The following is a 26,644-nucleotide window of genomic DNA, read 5'->3' on the forward strand; positions in this document are numbered from 1 at the left end:
TCTTTGTCGCCATCTATGTTCGAAACCTGCAATTGCAGTTATTTGAATTATCATCTTTACGTGGGTTGTGCATCGGCACGGCTCCTCAACGCGGATGAATCTAATGTTTTGAGGAGAATGTGTGGCTGTCAGTCACCGGACCGGTGTGGATAATTCGGAATCACAGATTGTAGTCTTGGAAGTATGATCAAAATAAGAATTTTCACTGGGAAATGTCATCTGAACAAGTAAGTAACATGTCTGCCACTTTCGTTCTGAGAAACAGAGAAAAAAAAGCATTAAAATAAATCACGCTACCAATGGTGATTAAATCTAATGATCACTTAGATCATATCACATCAAACTGTGCAAATTATTATTATTGTTATACTTTGTTCTCAAATTGTTAAAGGGTTAGTTCACTCAAAAATGAAAATTCTGTCATTTATTACTCACCCTTCATGTCATTCCACATCCGTAAGACCTTCGTTCATCCTCGAAACACAAATTAAGATATTTTTGATAAAATCCGATGGCTCAGTGAGGCCTGCATCGCCAGCAATAAAAACTACTAAAAACATATTTAAAACAGTTCATGTGACTACTGTGGTTCAACTTTAATATTATAAAGCGATGAGAATACTTTTTGTGCACCAAAAATAACAAAATAGCGACTTTATTCAACAATATCTAGAGATGGGCGATTTCAAAACACTGCTTCATGAAGCTTAAGGAATCTTTTGTTTCGATTCAGTGGTTTGGATTGTGTATCAAACTGCCAGAGTCACATGAACTATTGAAGTTTCAAAACACTTATGACGTAACGAAGCCTCGTTTACTGAAATCATGTGATTTTAGTGCTCTAAACCACTGATTCAAAACAAAAGATTTGTAAAGCTTTGAAGCTTCATGAAGCAGTGTTTTGAAATCACCCATCACTAGATATTGTGGAATAAAGTCACTATTTTGCTATTTTTGGTGCACAAAGAGTATTCTCATTGCTTCATAACATTAACAGGTTGAGCCACTGTAGTCACATGAACTGTTTAAAATATGTCTTTAGTACCTTTCTGGGCATTTGAAAGTGTAAATTAAAATTCATCAAAAATATCTTAATTTGTGTTCTGAAGATGAATGAAGGTCTTACGGGTGTGGAACGACATGAGGGTAATTAATGACAGAATTTTTTTCATTCTGTCATTCTGTCAAAGTTTTTGGCTAAACTAACCCTTTAATATTAACCACATCAGCATTGTAGATTTCAATTTCTGTACAGTCTAATGTCTAATTGTTCATTTGTCATACCATACAATCCGCCATCAGAATAATATGTTTAATTATTCCAGCTGCTGTGAGAAAAGGCTATAAATGATCCATTACCTGCAGCATCCTCACATGATTTAGCCTACTAGCTGGGACTCCTTCTTTATGTAGACAGGCGTGACGTAATGATGGAAAGGCGAACGGCTGCATGCTCGAATTTCCCGTGGAAACCTACCAGTTCTACTGGAATTAGAAAATATTATTACAAGCTTACCGTTGTGAATTGGGCTAAGGTAAGAAGATAGTTTTGAACACTGGCTGGTAATGTTCTTGCTCAAAAATTGATTTTGGATCATTTTTAACCAAAAAAAGTTACGGACCACAGCTTTAAGATCAGAATTTTTGGGGGCGATCAATGGGAGCACCCTTATTTTAGCCTATATAAAAATATTTTAGCCTATATGAAAATATTAACATTTATTAAATTAATGTGCATGAGTAAATGTAAAAACTACTTATACAAAAAAATGTAAACATTTTCTGCAAATATTATAGAACTATTGCCATGCACATTGACACAGCTTTTAAATGCTGTGACTCAAACTCTGAATGACATCCGGTGTATTTAACAGAACCAGATGTTTAACTCCACTGTGACTCACAGCAGATTGACTTACAGCCCTCAGCTACGCCTCTGCTGACTCTCAGTGTGTGTGTGTGTGTGTTCACTAGATTGTCGGACTACTTAAAACCCAGATGATGTGAAGAATCCTGAGAGCGAGAAAGCTCTCACATGGCTTTTAGTGAGAAGAATGAGCACACAATAAAATAAAAACAGAAACATTTGAGCAAAAAGAAATTCTTGTAATATTCCAGATTCATGCGGCGTGGACGATTTAGAAACAGGAAAGTGGAGCTCCAGGAGTGACTCACTGACAGATATGAAGGAGTCAAACCTCCAGCAGCTCTGAGCATTTCTCCTGCAGTCCCAGCAGGTTTCTGCATGTTTACAGCTGCATTATAGGGAAAATGTTGCCCAATGACACAAACAATAGCTGAATTCTTCAAACCTCACAGGACATGAAAGCAGGACTCATTCCAACTTCTTCCAGTTTTGTGGTCTGTTTTTTCCCAAAACAGTTTAAATGGGGCATTTTGATTTATTCTCTTCATTTAGGATACCGTTGGTAATTATCATACTTTGCACTCTTAAAAATAAAAGTTCTTTATTGGCATCTATAATTCCACGAGGAACCTTCAACATCCATGGAATCTTTCCATTCCACAAAAGGTTCTTTAGAGTGGAAAAAGGTTCTTTAAGATTTTTAAAATCTTCTTCACACTAAATGGTTCTTTTACAGTTGTTCTCAAGCTTTAACATTCTAAACTTTAAATGAAATTGTCACAACTATTTCTAAGTGTTTTTTTGTGTGCGCCATGTGAGCACATGATGACAAAAATGTTTAGATGTTTTATCACATTGGCAGTCAACCCTGGAAATGTTTGTTATATACAAATAGACAGTCCATGACTGTCCTAGAATTAACTACAGAGCTAAATTTCATCTGCAGTCCCTGGCATAAGACATCAAACGATAAAATACCTTAAACGTACATTATAGTTAATAACAATCACACAAACTTGCAATTTGCTTAAATAGGCTATATAAGAAATTAAAATATGAAACTTTTGTTCAGAGAGCTGAACTTATTGTTTTGAGAAAAAAAAAAAAAAAATTATCCCGAAATGATTCTTCTATTGCATCACTACACAAAATAAATAAATAAATAAATTCTGGAACCTTTATTTTAAGAGTGTATTCCACAGTACTGAAATGTGTACCATAGTATTTACAAGAAAACCGTGTTAAATGTACAAAGAAAATAATAACATCGTTCTGTTTTTATAAGTGCATGATAATTCCATGGTTTTGACATGTACCATCATGGTATTGCTATGTAGTACCATGTTTCGACATTGTCAGCGGATAACTTTCGCCCTGTCATATGGAAATGTTCTAAAAGGGACACGCCCGGACTGACGTCACCGGGTTTGACTAAACATCTGGATTCGTCAGGGTGACCCAATCACACCCCTTTGCGATGGTCCGGGCTGACGGAAACTAACTGTCGGGCCACGAAGTGTCGTTTACGGGCCAGGTTCTGGGCTGCGCCAGCTGCATTCGCCCTCCCCGAAAAGCTACGTCAATGTCTCCGGACGGTTGGTGCTCCGTCCAATCAGCGTCCGAGATTGATTTGAAAAACGGCGCGTTCGGCCAATCACAAACCCAGTCTCTGGCGTAGGGGCGGGAAGAGAGGCGTGGCTCTGAAATCTAGGGTGTCGCCGTGGTGGCTCCATTCGAAGGCGACGGCGGTTGGTCGGTCGTCGGTGTGTTTGTCCTCTTCTTAACTCCACAAACGGACCCGGTAAGGACTGTCTTTTCGGAACCAGCTGTCAAACGAGATCTACGCGGTTCTGCATCGCTGGGATGAAGCGGAATAGCTTTCATTTGAATCAGATCGCTGGTGTAGTTTGAAGAAAGAGAGTCGGGCGGAGGAGCCATTTTGTCCCGACAGTGTGTGAGAGAAAGAAAGACAGAGACATTAAAAACACCAAACGAACACTTTGAGAGGAAACACACATATTAAATATCTCTTTAGGAATTTAAAAAGACTCTACAGTGGAAATCAACGCAATTCAGCTGCGAAGAGACTGTCCGGTGTGTGTTTTCTGACAACACACACACACTTTCCCTTTAACACACAGTTATTCTCTATCCGCTTCTCATCAGTGTGTGTTTATAAGAGCTCAGATGGCGAAGAAGACATATGATCTGCTCTTTAAACTGCTTTTGATTGGTGATTCTGGGGTGGGAAAGACCTGCGTGCTGTTCCGATTCTCTGATGACGCCTTCAACACCACCTTTATCTCCACCATAGGTGAGTATCACACCCGAATCTACCGGTCTGAAGGTTTTATTCATTGTTTTAGATGAGAAATGCTGTTAAATGTGTATGTATATGGTGACTAGGCCTTGATTCTGGGCTTTAGCATGCTAACCGGCTAACTGATTCATATCAGCTGAGTGAATCACCCTCAGTTGATTCAGAATCATGTTGTAGAGTTGTGAAGCTTGCTTTGGTTGTCTATTAGACGCCTTTCTGCCTATTTGGATCAATGTTATTGTTATTGTTGAGATTATTTAGCTAAAGTTCGTGCCAACATGCGAGTTGACTGACAAATAACAAGTTGATACCAGAGGAGTCAAATTAATGGTTTGTAGATATTTAATATGTAGTGAGTGTTTTGTCCGGATGAGATCGATACATCGTGAATGGTTCAGGTTAAAGGTTTAATCGGCCAGTTACATGCAATAACCACAAAAATCCATCACTCGAAGGGTTAAACCTGTTAACAGTCTAGTAAAAACATATTTACTGTGTCACTAGTGTGTTTAACTTGCGAGTATGTTGAAATAATCGATCATAAGTTACATTTTAAAAGCATAAACAATTCATTAATGTGGCGTCATCTGCTGCGCTGCTGCGCATGCGCATGTCGGCTCACGCCAATGCTTGCCTAACTGTGTTCTCTGTGCTAAACCTGTCATTTCAGTTCCTCGCGGTGTTTTCTGTATGATATAATGGGAAAGGCACATCTGAGGTGGGGTTTTGCTGGTCTGTGTGTATGTTTACTGTAGTTTTTGGGTGATGGCCAGGTGTGAGAGTTGCAATCTCTCAGCCCTTTCATAAAAAGTTCTTTGGAACTGCCGTTGTACCACAATATAATTATGCCAGGGGTTTTCCAAGGTACCTTCCGAGTGGACAGTGTCTGGAATCCCTTGTCATACCATGGTACTTTTTGTAAGCATCCTAAAGGGGCCACATTAAATTTAAAATTGATTTGTTGTATTTTAGTTTAAAGTCCATTGTTGTTTTCTTCTTGGTTACCTGTTTGAATTTTTTAGCTGTCAAATCCATCATGTCACCTGACAGTCATCTTTTAACATGTAAATGCAAGATAGACAGCTTGTCTTGATTGATGCAGATATTTATCTATCCTCACTCTTCCTCTGTGTTCAGATGTCTGGAAGGTAAATACAGTGAGTTAAAGTGAGAAGCAGGCCGTACCTGTTAGATCACAGGAAACTACATGAGAATGTCATTCAGCAGATGCTCTTGAACTCAGTTTACGTACGGCAGGGTCATTTCTCCGGGGGTAACAGGAGATCTCAGTGCCACACCAGTTCACAGGGCAAATTTAGACACAGCCGGCCCTGTCCGTTTATCTTAAAGAACTGATCCTAGATGCTCTCTCGATGACATTTTGCTTGATTTTTAATAAGAAATATCCTGCATGTCGTGTAGCGTTTTGGCTGAAGTAAAGCTTAGATCCTGTAACTGTTAGATGTTATTCACCTCAAGCTTTGTCAACATGAAATCAAAACTGAATTCAAGTGTTTTATTATTATAATTTTTTGAAGTATTCCATGTTGTAATTATTATTATTTTTATTTATTATTATAATGGAATTATATTTAGGTCACTTTATTTTCTTTATATATTATTTTTGGAGATTATTTGTTATATATGTTTGCTTGTTAAAGGGGTCCTTGATTATGGTTTCACTTTTTTAACTTTAGTTAGTGTGTAATGTTGGTGTTTGAGCATAAACAACATCTGCAAAGTTACGACGCTCAAAGTTTAATGCAAAGGGAGATATTTTCTTTTACAGAAACATCGTTTCATTCTAAAAGTTGTAACTTCTTCCTGAGTCTCTCCATCAGTGTCGACTCCAGTTTGAACAATGTGAGGCTGAACACCGTTACTGACAATCCTCATTTTGGCTGTGTGAGATTCTCCAGCTTTGTTTTTGTTGAGCAACCAAAGCGTGAGCTGTTAAAGCTCCGCCCTCTTCTGGAAAGGGGGCCAGGAGCAGCAGCTCATTTCTATTTAAAGGGACACACACACAAAAAAGTGTGTTTTTGCTCACACCCAAATAGGGGCGATTTCACAAGCTATAATAATGATCTGTGGGGTATTTTGAGCTGAAACTTCACAGACACATTCTGAGGAAACCAGAAACTTACAGATTACATCTTGTGAAAGGAGCATAATAGGTCCCCTTTAAGAGTTAATGTTGGCCTGTAACAAATTAGAACCAATTTATGTGATGCATGTTCAAGCATATAAAGAAAAGAATCAAAAATTAAGTTGAAAAAGAAATCCAAATTGACTCTGTTTACTTTCATGATACACGTTTGGTTCTTCCAAGCTATTGTGAATGATTCATCAGCACTTTTTTTTACAACTTATTCCAAAGAAACATTTTTCGTTTGAAATGTAGCTCAACTTGTGCCACCTCTTTATGTTTTGATTGAGATCACATGGGTCATTCAGTATTCGTTAATGTAAAATAGTTTAACTTGTTTTTAGTGATGCATGCTTTTAATAATTCTAATATAGAAGTTGAATACAGTCATTGATTATGTTTTGGACTGATAAAATCCCCTCTAAAACCTGTATATGATCATGATTAAGAATGAAAACAAATATTGACCTGGTTTCAGGATGGGCAAGGGCGTGTTTGTGACCTTTACAATGGTGTTTTTATCTCTGTGCTCTGAGTCACATGACTGCTCACGGTTTGTCAGGTGACCACATCCAACCTGTGGCTTCCTGTTGCCATCAGCAAGAGTGTGATCAGGTGGCCGTTGTAAACTATGTCAGCATGAGGTTGATGTTCTGAACTCTCAGGAAACTGTGGTTTAAGTGATCAGATCAGTGAGAATTCGGGTTCACACTCCTATTTCTCTTCTAATCCAGTTCGTTCTTTCTCTCAGTCTTCATGTTTCTTTTGGTTGCTTTTTTTAAAATCCCTATTTACATTTTCTTAAATGCATATTTCTGGTATTATTCTCCATGTTATTCCAAATAAATAGGCCTATATAATTTTTGCAATCTATTTTAACAAAGTAACAACTTTCTCCACCTTTATTTTATAGCTAATGTCACCAAGGCCGCTAATGTTTTGTCCAATGACAGATTTGTTTCAAAAAGTTAGTCCTTCACATTTGACTGCAAACTTTAATTCCTGATGGATAAACTAAAGTCCCGCCTTGCATTTTTTTTCTGTCACTTAATAATAATATGGGTTATGAATGTCATTTCATGTTGACATTAAGTCCATCTCTCTCTCCTTCTTTCTGTAGTTCAGGGCCTTAAAATACTCACCGGAAACTCCCTGCAGTCTCAGAGAAATATCACCTTACATGCTCACACACAAATGCCGTATTTGCTCATTAAACTCATGATTTATTGTCTTATAAACTTCGAAATGCATAAAAAGGGACTAATGGAGCTTTTTCTCACTTTCTCCCTTTCTGTCTGGCAGTAGTGCATTCTCTTTCTTTGATTGACAGGATCTTGGCTCAGTTGGGCGGAGCTTCAGTCTTGACCCTTGAGGGGCCCCACAGCTGCAGAGGCTCATTGGAAGGGGTCTGATTGGCTGCCTGTCAGGAACCCTTCCACGTCTTTTGTGTTCAGAACTCGTATAACCCAAGTTTTAAACCAGCCTCCCATTTGGTGCTATGACAGCCAGTATAAACCAGACTTCTCAAACAGTTTACTCACCCTGATGTCACTTTAAACTCGTGTGTTATTTTCCTTTGTTGATGTAGGGCAGAATATCCTGGCTACTTGTTTTTTCTTTTTTTTTTTTCTCAACTACTTTTACAGTGCATTGTATGAAATAGAATAGCATCTCTGAAATTCCACAGAAGAAAAACGTGCAGGTTTTTAAAGATATGAATTTGGAGTAAATGATGGTAGAATTGTCACATTTTGTGAATGCTTCCTTAGGGCCATGTGTCCACCAAAGCGTTTTTAGCCAGCTGAAAACGCTAGGTGCTCTGCTAAAAATGCCTAGACCCAAGGCCGTTTGTAGCATTAGCGTGGCTCAAACTTTCTGCTCTTAAAGGGTTCGTTCACCCAAAAAATGAAAATTCTGTAATCATTTACTCATCATCATGTTGTTCCAAACCAGTAAGACTTTTGTTCATCTTTAGAACACAAATGAAGATAATTTATTGTAATCTGAGAGATTTCTGTCCCTCCATTGACAGCTATGTAACTACCACTTTGACACTTCAAAAAGTTCATAAAGAGATCGTTAAACTAATCCATATGAATTGAGCGGTTTAGTCAAAATTTTCTGAAGAGACACGATCGCTTAAAGGGTTAGTTCACCCAAAAATGAAAATTCTGTCATTAATTACTCACCATTGTGCCGTTTTACACCCGTAAGACCTTAGTTGATCTTCGAAACACAAATTAAGATATTTTTGTTTAAATCCGATGGCTCCGTGAGTCCTACGGTGGGAGCAATGACATTTCCTCTCTCAAGATCCATAAAGGTACTAAAAACATATTTAAATCAGTTCATGCGAGTACAGTGGTTCAATATTAATATTATAAAGTGATGAGAATATTTTTGGTGCGCCAAAAAAACAAAATAACGACTTATTTAGTAATAGCCGATTTCAAAACACTGCTTCAGGAAGACTCGGAGCATAATGAATCAGCGTATCGAATCATGATTCGGATCACGTGTCAAACCATCAAACTGCTGAAATCACGTGACTTTGGCGCTCTGAACTGCGGATTCGACACGCTGATTCATTATGCTCCGAAGCTTCCTGAAGCAGTGTTTTGAAATCGGCCATCACTAAATAATTCGTTATTTTGTTTTTTTTGGCGCACCAAAAATATTCTTGTCGCTTTATAATATTAAGGCAGAACCACTGTACTCACATGAACTGATTTAAATATGTTTTTAGTACCTTTATGGATCATGAGAGAGGAAATGCCATTGCTCCCTATGTAGGCCTCACGGAGCCATCGGATTTAAACACAAATATCTTAATTTGCGTTCTGAAGATGAACGAAGGTCTTACGGGTGTGGAATGGCATGAGCGTGAGTAATAAATGACAGAATTTTCATTTTTGGGTGAACTAACCCTTTAATATGGTGAAAAGATTTAATTTGGGCTTTTATTCACACATAAACATTGATCAACTCACACATCAGTTGTGGTGAACGGAAGCTCAATCATGCTTGCTTGACGTGCGAGAACCAATGAGGTTCATTCTCAAGTTACGCAGCACGTTTGAGCTTTCTCAAGAACCAGTGAGGTTCATTCTCATGTTACGCAGCACTATTGAGCTTCCTCAAGAACCAATGAGGTTCATTCTCAAGTTACGCAGCACGTTTGAGCTTTCTCAAGAACCAGTGAGGTTCATTCTCATGTTACGCAGCACTATTGAGCTTCCTCAAGAACCAATGAGGTTCATTCTCAAGTTACGCAGCACGTTTGAGCTTCCGCATGAACCAATGAGGTTTGTTCTCACGCACCAAGCAAGTACGTTTTAGCATCTGTTCACTGATCAATGTTTATATGTGAAAAAAAGCCTAAATTCAATCAGTTCATCGTATAAAGTGGTCATGTCTCTTTAGAAAATTTAAACTAAACCGCTCAACTATGAGTGTGTGTCCTGTTTTTATATTCTCATGTTCATCAGCAGAGTCTCTTTCTAGCTCTGTTCTCTGTGGTGGTTTGTGTGTATTGTTTGAGAGTGACTCAGTCTTTGGCTGCTCATTTGTGTATCATTTTATAAAGCAGCTCCCACCCATAGTGCAGCTGTGTGTGTGTGTGGTTGGAGTTCTGTTAAGCATTACTGTTAAATGTTGGTCAGTCTTTCTGCATGTTAGAACTTGGGGTGTAACGGTCATATTCGTCCTGAACATTTTTGTTACGGGTCTTTCGGGTTCGGCGTGCATGTGTACTGAACGAATGCAGTTATTTTAACCAGTATTCGTGGAACTTCTGCGTAGATATTGATATACTCTGTTGCGAACATATTTAAAAATTAAGAGGACACCGAGTGAGCAGCTGTGGGAAAAATACATGATCCAAGTTGTTCCAAACATGAGACATGCTTTATATTAAGCTGTGCTTCAAAGTTACTCATAAGCGTACAGTTTAAAGAGGCTTGCACTCCTATCAGATATGAATGCTGCTTGATGCATTTGAGACATGTTTTCCTTAATGCGTAACTTGCATCTTACGGTTTCATGCTTGTGTAGCCTAAATGTTAGAAAGATTTCTAACAAGCGCCATAATTAGTTCAGTAAATCACTGTTTAATGAAGAAAAAAAAATGTCCCTGCTGTACCGAAAACATACCGAATTGTGTACGTACCGAACAGTCATTTTTGTGTACCTTCACACTCCTAGTTAGAACATGCTAACCCACTCCAAATCCTCGTTAAACTTATATTTGGTAACAAAATGGTTTGTGCTTGTACTCTGCGGTTGCTGAGGTGTTTTGAGTATTTCAGGTTGTTACTATGTCATCATAAATGTGATTTAGGTCGTTACTGTTTGGTTGCTATGGTGTTTAAGTGATTTAGGTTGTTACTATGCCATTGCTGAGGTATTTTGAGTGATTTCGGTTAGAGATGCCCTAGTCAACTGGTAATAAATCGGAACCAGGCAATTTTTTTTTTTTTTTTTTTTGCTCCAAACACACGATCGGCAACCGGTAGGGTTGGGAATCTTAGGCACCTCCACAATCCGATCAGATTCCGTTTCTGGGAGTCACGATCTGATTCCAAAACGATTATTGATCTAAATAATAAAGAGGAACAAAGAAACATATTACAAGCAGTAAACAAAGAATGCTTTCAGTATTTAAGAGTATCTGAACGTTTTCCATTCAAGAGCTGTGAGTGATTTTTCTTTCTCAGCTTTACTGTTGTTTGATTATTATTACTGATGACATCATGAACAGCAAGAGATCTAATAAGCTGCATTCACACTAATGTACGGGTCTCTTTTGAAATATAAGATGTTTTTGTCCCTTAAGACATAACTGACTGTTTACATTAATTTCACGCCATAAAAGCATTTTTAGATGCAAATACATTTAAAGGGTTAGTTCACCAAAAAATGAAAATTCTGTCATTAATTATTCACCCTCATGTCGTTCCAGACCTGTAAGACAAATTAAAGGATTAATTCACTTTAAAATAAAAAATGACCCCAATATTTACTCATCCTCAAGCCATCCTAGGTGTATGCCATCCGAAGTGATGCCTTCGTGTATGAAAAATGTCCATATTTAACAAGTTATAAAGTAAAACATCTAGCTTCCGCCAGGCCGCCTTCCATATTCAAACTACAAAGAAAGTCTAATGCCTCTCGCAGTTCAAAACACTTGCGCTACATATTTATGAGTAAATCTTAGGGTAATTTTCATTTTAAAGTGAACTAATCCTTTAAGATATTTTTGATGAAATCTGTGAGTTATAGACTGCAACGCAATTACCACTTTCAAGGCCCAGAAAAGTAGTAAAGACATCGTTAAAATCAAGAAATTAATATTGTCAATCCAGAGCTAGTGTCCACACGTTTAACTGTTGTAGCGTATCCACGTTGTGTGCACGAAATAGACGGTGACCACAGTCAAAACGTGCTATCGAAGAAGCGCTAATCAAACGTCTGTCTCAGTCACTGATTTCGGCCCTCCAAAACCACTTCGGCCCGAAACCGAAAATAGCTGTTTCGGCCAAAAATGCATAGCGGTGCATAGCATAATTTCACAAAGCTACAGTCAGATCATGCTGTTTTTGCTTTAAATCTTGAAATTGTACAATCTAATTTAAACCAAAAACAACTGTTCATGTTACATTTGTATATCATCTTTGTTTGGGTCGCGATTAAAATGCAGTGATTGCCTCTAATTTTAAATGGCTTTTTTTAAGGCCAGTATGACCTGTAATAGAGCTAATAAACAACAAAAAACTATTGGAATCAGCCATGAAAAATCATGATCGTGTATCCCTAATTTATGTTGTTACTATGTGGCTGCTGTGGTGTTTAGATTGGATTAGGTCATTAGTATGCCATTTAAGTATGTCATTTAAGGTGTTTTGAGTGGATTAGGTTGTTGCTATGCTGTTGCTGAGGTGTCTTAGTCATTTAGGTTGTTACTTTTCCATTGCTGAGGTGTTTTGAGTGATTTTAGTTACTATGCCATTGGTAATTTATTTTAGGTGATCGCTATGTGGTTGCTAAGGTTTATCCTTTGCACATTGCTTATGTTTACCAAGGTATTGTGGGAGTTGCTTACTAGTCCAAGTTTCTCTGCAAACATCAATTTTTTTTTTTTTGGTGTGTGGCAAGGACAAACACAGTAGCTACCAGCGATCTGTTCAGGACATTTTCCAGATTGAATTTTTGTCTGAATGCTTTTACTGTGCGATTGGGCCATTAAACTCTCTCAGCAGTTTCACAGATGAACCTTTCCATTCTGTCTGCCTGTCCGTGTTGGTCCGTGCTAGTCTCAACAACACACGCTGCTAGTGTTCCCTCTGAACGGTAGAGATCTCTCTACCCTTCATCATCGACATGAACAAACACTGTGATGCTACTTTCAGCCGCTCAAGTATCTGCAAAACCTCATGATTTATATCTTTGCTTTTAAAATAAGGAACAATATATATTGCTATAGTTAATGTAGCGTTTTCCTGATGCTTTTCTGTGTCACATTTGGAAAAGCTTCTCCCACGCTAAAGGCCTTAGAGAAATATTTTCACAAGTCCTGATTTTTGGTGAGATTTTACAACAAATTAATGTATGCCATTGCCTACACATCCCACACTTTTACACTGAATGATGAAAATTCAGTAATGGAGCCATTTAGTGCAAAAAAATAGTTATGCATTTTGTTTTGTCACTTAAGACTTGGTGTAAACAGGCCTTGAAGTCAACATGAAATGAAAATTACCCTATTTACCTCTCGATACATGTTCCAATATTATTGTGTATGATTTATCAGTGCATGTTATTCCAACAATAAAAAAATGTGTGTGTCTTCAGAATGTCTTCAAATGTAATAACCTGTGCCACCTCTGAAACCACTATTCTTTTTAGGCTGCGTATTAATTGTTGTTTCTAAAATGTTAACACAGTCATTAGGGGCTTTTGCACAAAAGGGAACCTCTTCATAGTTCCTGTAACTAATGGCGGAAGTACCCGCTTTTTGATGTGTTCCCACCGCAGAAACTGGGAATGATTTTGGTTCTAGGAATGCCTTTTGGGGGAACTAAATTAGCTCCTACTTCATAGTAGGGTCTAACCCAGCACAGTAGGAACTACCAGTGACACAAATGTATGTTGATTGGCCGAACACATGTGAAACACTGGCACCCGTCATTTTTAAAAAGCTGTGTAAACATACCCAGGGCTTGACATTAACTTTTTTGCTCACCAGCCACTGTGTCTAGTGGTTTTTCCAAAGTTACTAGCCACTCAGCATATTCACTGACCACAATTTTGCTGTTGGGAAATTACATTTTATATGATTAAAGTTGACTTTGGCATGCTAAAATTACTTTTAATTTTGAGTCATTTTAGTTGATTAGCTAGATTTAAAACCCTTTCAAACTTTCAAATGCAGATTGACCACCCAAATCAAGACTAGGCCTACATGGTATATCAGCTAGTATGTACAGGTATGGGGTGGGTAATATGACCATAATATAAGTTTTATAATTTTATAAGTTATTTTTGTTAGGCTATATAAAAAGAACAAAGAAGCAAATTACAAATACAACTCTTTTTTTTTTTTTTTTTCTTTTTTTTTTCTCTCAGATACAGTAGGTTTATTTAACATGTATACATGTATTTATTTAATATCTTTTGTTGTTTGATTAACATTAATGGCAGTCAGGTATTTAATTGGGTAACGTAATATACTGACACATCCAGTTTTTACCCACCTGTTTATGTCCACTTAAGCCATAACTGACCGTATTCACATGAGATACTCCACACGATGGACATTTTGACATCTGTGTGTGCGTGTAATTGACTATTGAGGCGCAAGGAGATCTGATTGGATTGTAATTTTGTGCTACTACGAGCTTGGCTACCTTTGATTAGGCTGAAATTATATTCAACCTGCCAAAGTGGCTAGTGGGAGTGGCTGTCTTACACGCCACAGCTGAAATCTACCTGCATTTGGCGGGTTGGCGGGTGTTAATGTCAAGCGCTGAACACACTGTTTATAGCCTATATATTTACTTAGAGTTGTCAAAAGTACCGACTTCGGTACCAGGTTAGTACTGAAATCTTAAAAATGTGACGCTTTGATCGCTGTTGAGCGGATTCATAAACACCTCTGATTGGATGTCTGTGATTGGCTTCAATGATAAACGCTTCAAAAACATTGTAAATAGTCATCAATGATGCTCTTCACCGAGCGCTTACACAGATACACACGGGAGCGTTTGAAAGCAGGCGTCTATCGCAGCCCAGTCCTGCTTTCAAACGAATCCGCTCAACAGCGCTCAAAGCATCACATTTTTAAAAATTTCAGTACCGACTCGGTACCGAAGTTAGTACTTTTGACAATACTACTATATATTTGCTCCACGAACATGGAAAACAGCGATAGATGGGCTGACGCCGAAGTCCAGGCACCTTTACGCTAAGGAGGAAATCCAACGTGACTTTGAAGGGACTAACTGAAACATAATTATGTAATTCTGCTCAGCTAGCGACATTGGGCTTTAACCAAAACGTTATAATACTTTTTCGTATACAGTTCACTCTTTGTTTAACAGTTCTATCTAATAACGTATAAGATAGCACTGTTAAACATATTGTAAACTAATGAAGGAGGAGAACATTATTTCTTAGGGGACCGCCCTAGTGGCTAGTACCTGGTGCAAAAGCCAGTTAATGTGCTAAAGGTTGCAGTGATTACAGCAAATGACAATCCACTTAAAAAAGTAGCACCGCCATTGGGATATGTGGAGAAGCTCTGGACCTTCTGACTTGACCTTCAGCCTCAACATTCTGGTCAAAGTGCCTCCTAAAACATGCTGATGGTCTTTCAGGAGGAGAGCAAATCCCCCACAATCCACTGCAAACTCACATTCAGATCTGAGTCCATTCTAATATGGAAAGCCTTGGTGGATCCAGTCAATTTCCAATTAATAAAATTCAGTCCTGTCCTACTACTTTTTCCTCATTGAATATTCTCTTTTACTCAAGATTACAGAAATAAAGTGGGTTGTGAATGCAGTGTCTTTTAAGTGTCTTTCTTAAATTCCTGTTTTTCTGTTTTTCTTTAGGAATCGATTTTAAGATCAAAACAGTTGAATTGCAAGGAAAGAAGATAAAGCTACAGATATGGTAAGTACTTAGTGTGTGTTTAGTGTGCTTAGTTTATATGCTGGATACAAAATGAACACCTCATTCACGCTAGCATGCGATTCAGAAACTGATCTACTGGAAAAATGTTGTTCTTTATAGTTTCATTTTTTTCATGGTGGCTTGCGGTCTGGAATGACTTACCATTCAGGTATGACAGTAAAAGAAAAAGAAAAAACGTCTCTAAAAGTAACAGGTAGAACAGCAATGTAGGAGTCACAGTGACATGATCGTTTTAAAGACTGTTTGCTGTAGATATAAAAGGTAAAAGCACCTAAATAATTCCATTGTCATTGGGGCAAAAATGTTTTTAGTCTTATGTGTGATGTTTGGCTCCATTTATTTACTTTTAAAAAAAAAAAAATCTGAATGCATCTAAGTGAATGACGTTTTACAGGTTTTCACTGAATTACGACTCAAATTTTCGTCTGTTTCTTATGCTTACTGTGTTTTCCATTTTGAATAAATTCAGTGAAATTGCGTTGTAGCATATTGAATCACAAGGACATTAGACAATCGTTTGACAAACAGTATAGCGGACGGCAACAGTTGCTGAGGTGGAATTGGTCGGTAACAATTGGTGCTGCTTAACAACTGGTCAGCTATGGTCACCAGATATTGCCAACCGAAGTTAAATTTGGATCCTGTGTGTGTTCTATGATCCATTCGATGACGGCTGGACTGAAGTGTTTGATTGTGGTTGTCGATGTGTTTGTGCAGGGATACAGCGGGGCAGGAACGGTTTCACACCATCACTACCTCTTACTACAGAGGAGCCATGGGAATCATGCTCGTATATGACATCACCAACGCCAAGAGCTTCGAAAACATCAGCAAATGGCTCAGAAACATTGACGAGGTCAGTCTCCACACAACCTTACTGACAACATATTAGACACAGTCATTCAGGAAGTGGGGTTTCAATAGGATTGTGTGTGTTTGAATGGAAAATGTTGCAATGTAGTGTAGAGAAGTTTTGCCTTGAGACCCAGATTTTACATTTGACACAATAATCAACTTAAGTGTGCTTATTAGAAAAATGTGAACTGCAAAGGCTTAATGCTGTGTTATTTTAGTGTCATTGATACATTACTATATACAGGTGCTGGTCATATAATTAGAATATCATCAAAAAGTTCATTTTTTTTATTATAAATTATTTTTAAAAATGAAACTTTCATATATTCTAGATTCCCTACATGTAAAGTAAAACATTTCAAAAGTTTTTTTTTTTAAATTTTGATGATTAGAGCGTACAGCTCATAAAAGTCCAAAATCCAGTATTTCAAAATATTAGAATATTTCCTAAGATCAATCAAAAAATGGATTTGCAAAACAGAAAAGTTAAAGTTCTTTAAAGTATGTTCTTTTGTGCACTCAATACTTGATCGGCAGGACATATTACAGCAAATGACTTGCTCCTAGCACAAATTACTGCATCAGTGAAGTGTGGAATGGAAGTGATCAGCCTGTGGCACTGCTGAGGCACTATTGAGCCTTCAGATCATCTGTATATTGTTGGATCGACTGTTTCTCATCTTTCTCTTGAAAATATCCCATAGATTCAGGTCAGGCATATTGGCTGGCCAATAAAGCACAGTAATATCATGGTCAGCAAACCACTTGGAAGTGGTTTTTGCACTGTGGGCAGGTGCTAAAGTCCTGCTGGAAAAGGAAATCAGCATCTCCATAAAGCTTGTCAGCAGATAGAAGCATAAAGTGCTCCCAAATCTCCTGGAAGATGGCTGCATTGACTTTGCACTTGATAAAACACAATGGACCAACACCAGCAGACGTCACGCCCCCCCCCAAATCATTATTGACTTCAGAAACTTCACACTAGACTTCAAGCAGCTTGGATTCTGTGCCTCTCCAGTCTTCCTTCAGACTCTGGGACCATGATTTCAACATGAAATGCAAAATTTACTTTTATCTGAAAAGAGGACTTTCGACCACTGTTCACTGTCCAGTTCTTTTTCTCCTTAGCCCAGGTAAGATGCTTCTGACGTTGTCTCTGGTTCAGAAGTGGCTTGGTAGTCCTTTTCCTGAAGATGTCTGAGTGTGGTGACTCTTGATGCGCTGACTTCGGCTTCATTCTACTCATTGTGAAGCTCTCCCAAGTGTTTGAATCGGCTTTACTTGACAGTATTCTCAAGCTTGCGGTCATCCCTGTTGCTTGTGCACCTTTGCCTACCCAATTTCTTCCTTCAAGTCAACTTTGCATTTAATATGCTTTGATACATCACTCTGTAAACAGCCACCCCATTCAGTAATGACCTTCTGTGACTTACTCTCTTTGTGGAGGGTGTCAATGATTGTCTCCTGAACCATTGCCAAGTCAGCAGTCTTCCCCATTAGTGTGGTTTCAAAGAACAAAAGATACCCGGAATTTATACTGTAGGGATTGTCATTTAATGAAACTCAAATGTAAATATTCTAATATTTTGAGATACTGGATTTTGGACTTTCATTAGCTGTACGCTCTAATCAACAAATTTAAAAAAAAAAAAAACTTTTGAAATGTTTTACTTTACATGTAGGGAATCTAGAATATATGAAAGTTTCATTTTTTTAAAATAATTTACAATAAAAAAATGAACTTTTTCACGATATTCTAATTATATGACCAGCACCTGTATATATTTTAGTTTTTGTTAATATTTTGAGATTTGAGTTTATTTTAATTTTAGTTAAAGTTTCAGTAGTTTTGTTTACTTAAAACAATTTAAACTGAATGAAAATGAGAAATGTCACCTTGAGAGATAATAAATATATATATATATATATATATATATATATACTAGTTGACATATTATTGTGCCAGGTTTAGTATTAAGTTATTAACATGACATGGGCTGAACAGAAAAATTTTGGCCAAATAATTGACTGCACAAAACGCATTCTGGTCAGGTGAAATCATACTGAATGCAGTTTCATTTTTGTTTTTTGAGACATGACTTTGTGCCCAAATTTGATTGGAAGCACATCTTTTGACTTCGAGTACGTTCTCCTTGCTTTTAAAAGTTAATTCGCCCATTTATTTTGCTAGTCTGACTATGCATGATCATATAGTTAGTTGCTCTTTATTATTTTATTATTACAAATAGAACAGACCTGCGACACAGTTTTGAGTTGAGAACAGCTGGTGTAGGACTTTTGAAGTTCCAGTTTTATAAAAAAACCAACATAAAGATGTGTAGCTGTGTAGTGGAACTGCTGACTGTTTGAATTTCAGTGTGATGATTCATGCAGAATTTCCCAACAATCAGCAATTTCAAGAGAATTTGTATAACGAGACTCCATGAGGGATGTGGTTGTGTGTTTGGTCGCGTGTTGTTCATACCAACAACTCACTCACACCACTGATCCAAACTAAGTACTGTTTCTTCAAAGACTTCTGAAGTCACTTTAGTTTGGACTGTGAGTCTGAACGTCACTATTTGTAAGGATAGTATAAGAATGCATCATCTCAAATGTGTGTGTGTTTGTTGCAGCATGCTAATGAGGATGTGGAGAGGATGCTGCTAGGCAACAAGTGTGATATGGAGGACAAACGTATCGTACCAAAAGCCAAGGGGGAACAGGTGAGAGACTATGGATTGGTCAGGATGGTCAATTTGTCCGCTAGTTTTTGATTGACAAGGTTAAAGACAGTAAAAACACGTGCATAACAAATGCTGAAATTAAATTTATATTTATTTTACATAATATTTACTAATTTAGAAATAAAAAATGAAAATGAAAAAATTATTTGAACTTCTCCATGCTTTTAAAATAAAAGTCCAATACATTGGCCAAACAGAACTTTATTAGCCGATACCAATAATTAATATCAGCTTGTTTATCCATCGACCACTATTAACTGTTCTTGTGCTGATCTTTAGATCGCCAGAGAACACGGGATTCGCTTCTTTGAGACAAGTGCAAAAGCCAACATCAACATCGAGAAGGCGTTCCTCACGTTAGCAGAAGACATTCTCAGAAAGGTGAGTTCTGGAATCACTGACTGATATCACCATCGGTATGATTTAGCATTTAAGCAAAAACATTGTAGTGCAAAAAGAGCATTGATGTTGTTTCATTTGACTCATAAATACACAGTTACAGCAGCTGATCTCTCGTGAATTCAGCTGGTGTTTACGCTTCTAGATAGAGCAGAAATTAGTCTCTGGCCCTGTTTACACCTGGTATTGTGTTTTGGTCAATCGGATCACAAGTAGACGAGGCAGACACATACCCGTTTACGCTTGGTGTTTTAATCCATCTCTTTTGTCCACTTTCAACCACTTCTGTCCTGATTTCTTCGAGGGAAGGGTCTATGGGTGGGTAAATGTATGGATTTTTTCAGATCTTTCAATCTAATGGACAAAATAAGCTCACGCAATTTCCATATGAACCCGATCGGAGATGATGGAAAAACACTGATAGCCGCAAGATCACGGCGAACGCTGTGAGTGTGTGTTAGAAATCAGGATTGATGAGCGAACATTGTGCTTGGAACATTTTTCGTCTTCAAACCAAACTTGTGTCTTCAGCCGACAAAGTTCCCGTCTGGGTAGCGCGTTTCCCATAATGTTTACGTGTTAGGTCAGTAGACGGAGAGTAGGCTTCTTTTATGGCTGTTAAACACATTCAGTCACATGAGCGTTTACACTACAAAAGCAATCCGGTTGAATGCGTTTTCAACAACCTCTGGAAGTGGTCGAAAGTGGACAAGCTCAAAATGTTTTAGACCCCATTTACAGCTGTATTTAGCGTCGTCCACTTGTGATCCGATCGACCAAAACGCATCTTAATACCAGGTGTAAACAGGGCCTGTATGTTCAGAATCATAAAGCAACAAGATGAGCCACCATCACCTCACTGAATAACTTTGAAATTGCGTTGTGATGAATCCAAATTGAATCGCTGAAGATTCCCACCCCAGTTGTGTTTCTGTTGATTTGAGACTCTGATGAGTTTGTCTATATCTCTTTGACGGGTTAGAGGTTTGATTGGGATCGTGCATGTCGCTTACATCAACAGTTAGGGGTTGAAATTGTTTTTTTCGATTTGATTCTAAAGGTGATGATACACGGGGCAACTTTTTGAGCAGTGTTGCTGGGCAACCTGGTGAGACACAGGGCAACTAATTAGGGCAACGGACAGTTGGCAGCAACCAATCAGAGAGGAGCAAATCTATTGCCAACCCAAATAATACTTTATTATTAAACACTTGTTAGGCACTTTATTTCAACTTTTCAAATGTTTTCTTCATTTTTATTAAATATAAATGCCTTTCCCATCTGATTTGTGATGGGGAAAAAGAAGAGCGAGTTTGGCAAAAGGCGGATTCGAACCCGATTCAATCGTGTCAAAAGCTACTTTCACATGCCTACGCCATTGCAGACATTACATGGAGCACATCTTTTTAGCATTAACTAAAAATATTGAATGGCTAAATTACAGCCTAGATAAATTAAATTGGACATCTGTTGGTATTTTAAGCATTTAATGAGGTAAATTCCCTGTTTTGGGTTGACACATGACAACTTACAAGCGTAATAAGATAAAAAGAAGTTCACGCTCCTTTTCTTCGCTCTACTGCCGCCATCTTGTTTGAATTTTTTCTGAATTCTCCAAGCCGGTCACGTGATTGGCTGCTAGCATTCTGATTGGAGGATCTCAAAAAATTGCCCACGACTGATCTGAAATATCCAGATAAAAATGTATTGCTCATTCTCAATGGGAAAATGCCCAGGCAACATTGCTCAAAAAGTTGACCTGTGTATCATCACTTTTAGGGTCATGATTTCAATTTGATGTAGTAAAACTGCTTCATACAAAAATGAAATTTCTGGAGGTTTTTACTCCGCATCTTTCATTTTTGGATGATGCAGTTTGATGCGTCTCAGTTTTTTCTAAGCTTATTTAATGTATGCATCTCAAATGTCAAATTTTCAGATTTAATCAAATTCCATTAGAAAAATAAGACACAATAATGCTGTTACCAATCATCTTAAATCAGTATCAACAAAATCCATCTTTGCATTGCAGAAGTGTCACAGGATCTGCATCTGAAATGGCATTTAGATATATTTACACAGACTGTTTAATGCAGTTTTTTACAATTACAAATGCATAAATATTGCTATGAGATATAATTGTTATATAAAATCAATATCACTGCTGATATTCAGGGGGAAAACAGCACTCTTGCTTGTAATATAATAACAATAACGGCTAATTGTAATAAAATATATATCTTTAATATATCTTATCCCCATATCTTTAATTTTGGAAGCATTTTTATTAATTTTAGTGCCTTTTTTATCCTAAGCCCATGTTAATTTTCAACCCTGCTTCCATTTATGGGGGCAGTTGTGGCCTAATGGTTAGAGAGTCATACTGGAAAGCCGAAGGTTGCGGGTTCGAGTCTCAATGCCGACAGGAAATGATAGAGATTTGCTGTGTGTGTGCGCACTAACTGGATGGGTTAAATGCAGAGGACAAATTCCATATTTACCCTACTTGCCCTTCACATGTCAATTTCACTTTCAAGCTTAGTCACCTTGAAATCAAAATTGACAATTCTTGTTTAATGGAATATTGCAGTATTTATTATAAATAAATAGATTAAGATGGACCAATAGCAAACCACAACCATCCAATCAATTTAATGCGTAGAGACAACTAGAAATAAACCCATTGGTAGCTTGATTCCAGTGAAAAGTATAAACATTGTGGTGCCATCAAAACATCGCTCTGCTTGTTTGAACATCCTGATCAGCCGGACAGCAACAGTGACTCAACCAGTGCTGTGAGTTTGGTGCTGGAAACCAACCAAACGAAACGGAAGTGATCAAAACAAGCTTGAGTTGGAGCCAACGCTCAAAATATGATGTTTACATAACCAAAATCCTTTCTTAATATCTACTTTGTGTCTTTTTTGCAGACGCCCGTAAAAGAGCCCAACAGTGAAAACGTGGACATCAGCACTGGAGGCGGAGTCACAGGATGGAAGACCAAGTGCTGCAGTTGAACAGACACACACAGTTGCTCACACACTTTACACAAACACACACACACAATCTGTTCTTCTATATCCCTCTTTTTCTCTCTTTCACTCACTCATCCCTCGTTTCTGTCTAACACTCTTCCGTTCTGTCCTTCTCATGGGATTCTCTGTAAAACACATCTCTAACTTTTCTCACACTCACGACTGCTTGCTGACATTATTTTATTTCTGAAAAAAAAAAAAGAAATGTAAAGAGAAAGTCATTTCATGTTTCTTCATACTTATTTTAAAGTTTAAAGAAAGAAAGAATGAAATGAATTTAAATGAAAATCAAACATGCATTCACCACTACATAAAGAGCGTCGGTGGACCTGGAGACGCTGTCCGTCGGCACAGAGGAGCGGCGTAGCGTTCAGTATGACATCCTAGATGAAGACTTTTGTCCAGTGTTTTGGGGTTAGTGTTGTGTGTTAGTGTGAGAGATCTTCTCTAGCTGTTTTATTATTAATTTTTTTTTTTCTTTTTTTCTTTGATTTGATTTCTTTCGTCCGGTGCCTTAATGTAGAGCCTTAGAGCTCATTCCCCCCCCAAACACATTTAAACACCACTTTTCTGTAACAGTTACACACACACACACACACACACACACATATACACACACACACACACACACACACACTGGTCCTCTCCTCTCTGCTTGACCTGCTAACTCAACCCCACACACGCCCGAGTGGAACCATCTGGATTCAACCGTTTTGCTCAGAAGAGAATGGCATTATATATACTTTTTGTTTTGTTTTTAAATTTAGTTTGTTCTTTATTTTTCAGAATGACTTGTTTTATGAATCTCCTCGATGTATTTTTGTTTTGTTTTTGTTTTCCCCTTCACTCAGTTATTCATTCTCTCCTGCATGCTGGTTTCTTTGGGTTTTTGGGGTCTTTTGTAAGTTTTGCCATGTTTGTAATTCACAGGAAGTATCTCTTCTAGTCCAGATACGTGTCAGGGAGGGGAGCGTTCTCTTTGGAAATTCAAACGATTTTGCAGATCCATTAAAAATAAGCTTGTTTAAGTTACATGTTTGTCCCGTTTATTCGAGTGTGTGTTTTACAGTTACTGTGAGACGCATAAGCACCTGAAAGACCACTGATCAATATGTTAAAACGGATTTCAAAACTTTGGTTCTTGAAGCATTTATTCCTTCTAGTCTGATTAAATTCTGAAGCAGTAAAAACCTGAAAAAAAGAGAACCTGGTGAAACGTCAATCATGACGTCACACCGCCAATTTTTAAAGAAACTAACTAAAACCAAACACTTGAACTTACATCAGCGTGATTAAAAACTACATGAAATGACAAACCTTTGGAAAAAGAAAAATATTCAAAGTGTAATTTAATTGTTTAGTTTGTCTCACGTCCCATTACATTACATGGAGAGGGCGGGGTTTATGACCTATACTGGAACCAACCACCTGGGGGCGATGGAGACGCTTTGGCTTCACTTTTCAAGACTTGTGCAGCACGCTTGGGTGAAACATTTACTGCTGTTCAACTTATAAACCGAAGATTTACACATTTACACGACATTGCTTTTCAATAAAAACTTTAATTTAAACGACCACGACATTTTGGGAGCCTGAAAACGCAAGCTTTTGAAATCGTGCTTCAAAGTGCACGTTTTTGAAAACAATACCGTTAACGCCTCCATGTAAACTACAAAAGCAAATCTGCGAAAACGGTGATGTCATGCGCATGTGTGTATTACATGCATAGTGTTTCTTTATAAATTGACATCGCCAACTACTGGCCTGGCATGCATAATACAGCGTTTTTAATCGTCTGTATGCGAGTAAAGCAAAGGAAAAACTTCTCCGTTTTTAGTGCATCATTGTCATGTAAATGTAGGCTACACTTTACCAGATTACTTGTAATTATGGGTATGTTTACTAAAAACTTAAAAGCTTTTCCATTTTTCGCAGACGGACGACCACGTTTATCGTCAAAACGATCCCCATTCACACGGATCCACGAAAACTAATAAAAACACTGTATTATTCATTCCAGGCCAGTAGTTGGCGATGTCACTTCGTAAGGAAACACTATGCTTCTATAGACTGAACACGTAATGCGCATGCCGTCCACGTTTTCACAAATTCACGTTTTTGTAGTTTACACGGAGTTGCATGACGATATCTTTCTAAAATACTTGCACTTTGAATCCCATTTTCAAAAGTTTGCATTTTCAGGCCCCCAAAATGCTGTAATGTAAATGAACGGACAACACGAATAAAAAGTGTGAACGGCCCCTAAGTGAAATGGTCAAAATGTTTAATTTGAACATGAGGATTCTGTGCAGTGTATTTCTGTCTCCTCCTGCTGGCTGTTGGTATGATCTGCTCGAAAACATATTTTTTGGGGGAAATTAGGCTTTAGTCTGTAGTCTAAAGACTTAATATATTTCTTAAAGCTTCTTCTATAATTCATTTTGCACATCACCAAATATTTGTAATGTTTTAACAGTGTTTTATGGTAAAAACAAGTTTTATGTTCCGTTTATAAACTGCCAGACAAAGTCAGATCTTTCTAAATTAATAATTTGTAGAAATGGTCGTACACGATCGCGTGCGCGTGTATAAATAGTAGGCTAGTTAATGGACTGTTTAGGGCCTATCATAAAATTGGGCAATGCAAGTTATTAATTAAGATGACTGACAGGTAGCCTATTAGTTATGCTTTGTTCTTACAATATTTTTTATTTTCTGTGAAATTATCTTCTCTCAGTGCGTTCTTAAGCCAGTTACAAACGAGAGGACAAGTTATGAAAGCTAATCAAAAGGTGTGTAAAACAAGTTCAATATTGGTTGCACATTTTTTTTTTTTTTTTTTTTTTAGTAGCACATTTAATGGTATTGGTCGTTCATTGTTGCGTTGCGAATGTGAGTTAAAAGAACTATTTAAATTCACGTGAATGAATCTCATTGTGACATAAAATCATGTTTATACATTATATATTGTTAGGTATGATAATGCATATAAAAGCAAAGAAAATATGAATATCATAATTGGGCTATCTGCTAAATAATATGAATTAACCGTATGTTTATTTGCGTTATTTTTTCGGGGTTTGTCGTTTATAGATTTTGATCATGTTAGACCACACGATGGCAGCACAGAAATGAAAAATCTTTTGTTTGTCCAGATTTTCACACGTGAAGATGAGGAATATACTGCGTGTTTGAGTGTTTATATGCATGAAGTGAATACAGCTGACAGCATCCTTCAGCAAGCATCAACTATAAATTAATTTCCATTAATTGAATTACAGCACTGGATCTATGACAGGTGAAATAGGCTAGATGATGCTGAGTCGACCTCCATAAAATAATTTCATAAAAGAGCACTGAAGAATGGAACATTTAATGAAACCAATTCCCTTTATTGTTTGGAATAGAAATAACATACTTAATAAAGGCATAAGAGATTTCTTATGTTATCTTCCAAAAAGAAGCTACATTACAGAATGATGATACAGGTTGAAAATGATTTCACAAAGTACAATATTCCTGGATCAACATCTTTGTTGATCCTGGAACAACATTCCAATTAACCATTCAGATTTGAGGGACAAATGTACAGTTTATGCCGGTGTTATTCACCTATTATTTCTCTGATTTTAAAGAAAAAATATGGGTAGGGGTAGGGATATAGTTAGCACTAAATTTTCGGACAGACATTTCTTGTAAAAAGCAAAATCACGGTGACATATGATGCCAATAGGCTTTAAAAGAACAGGCTATTCGATGGGGTACAAATCAAAATTTCAGTACAAATGCAATAAAGCTTCAACAATCGTACTTTCTAATTCAATTTGTGACAAGTCTTCTAATTATTACAAAACAATTAAAGCATTAGAAAAAAAATGTCAGGGAGAACAGTTCGTTTAACACGTTCTGTTGTAGCAAATGCCTCAGTACGTTATAATTGGAACTTTTGCAGCAAATTTCAAACAGTAAACATATTATGACGGACAAAATCATTCAAACTACACAAAGGTAAAAGGTAACATACAAAAAAAAAAAATGTTTTGGCCAGCGGATATTGTAAAAAAATAAAAATATTTTTTTATT

The 26,644-nt window shown here is 37.4% G+C and overlaps 1 protein-coding gene across 1 annotated transcript; it reads left to right on the plus strand.

The window, feature by feature from the left end:
- The first annotated feature begins 3,534 nt into the window (after positions 1-3,534).
- On the plus strand, positions 3,535-23,593 carry rab10 (RAB10, member RAS oncogene family). Its single transcript, XM_051874412.1, has 6 exons — positions 3,535-4,181; positions 15,444-15,504; positions 16,243-16,381; positions 19,017-19,106; positions 19,407-19,508; positions 22,457-23,593. Exons 1-6 carry the CDS (start codon positions 4,055-4,057, stop codon positions 22,541-22,543), a joined length of 606 nt encoding a protein of 201 aa, XP_051730372.1. The 5' UTR covers positions 3,535-4,054; the 3' UTR covers positions 22,544-23,593.
- Positions 23,594-26,644: the final 3,051 nt, after the last annotated feature.

This window comes from Ctenopharyngodon idella, chromosome 20, assembly GCF_019924925.1.
Source record: "Ctenopharyngodon idella isolate HZGC_01 chromosome 20, HZGC01, whole genome shotgun sequence".
Taxonomy (NCBI): Eukaryota; Metazoa; Chordata; class Actinopteri; order Cypriniformes; family Xenocyprididae; genus Ctenopharyngodon; species Ctenopharyngodon idella.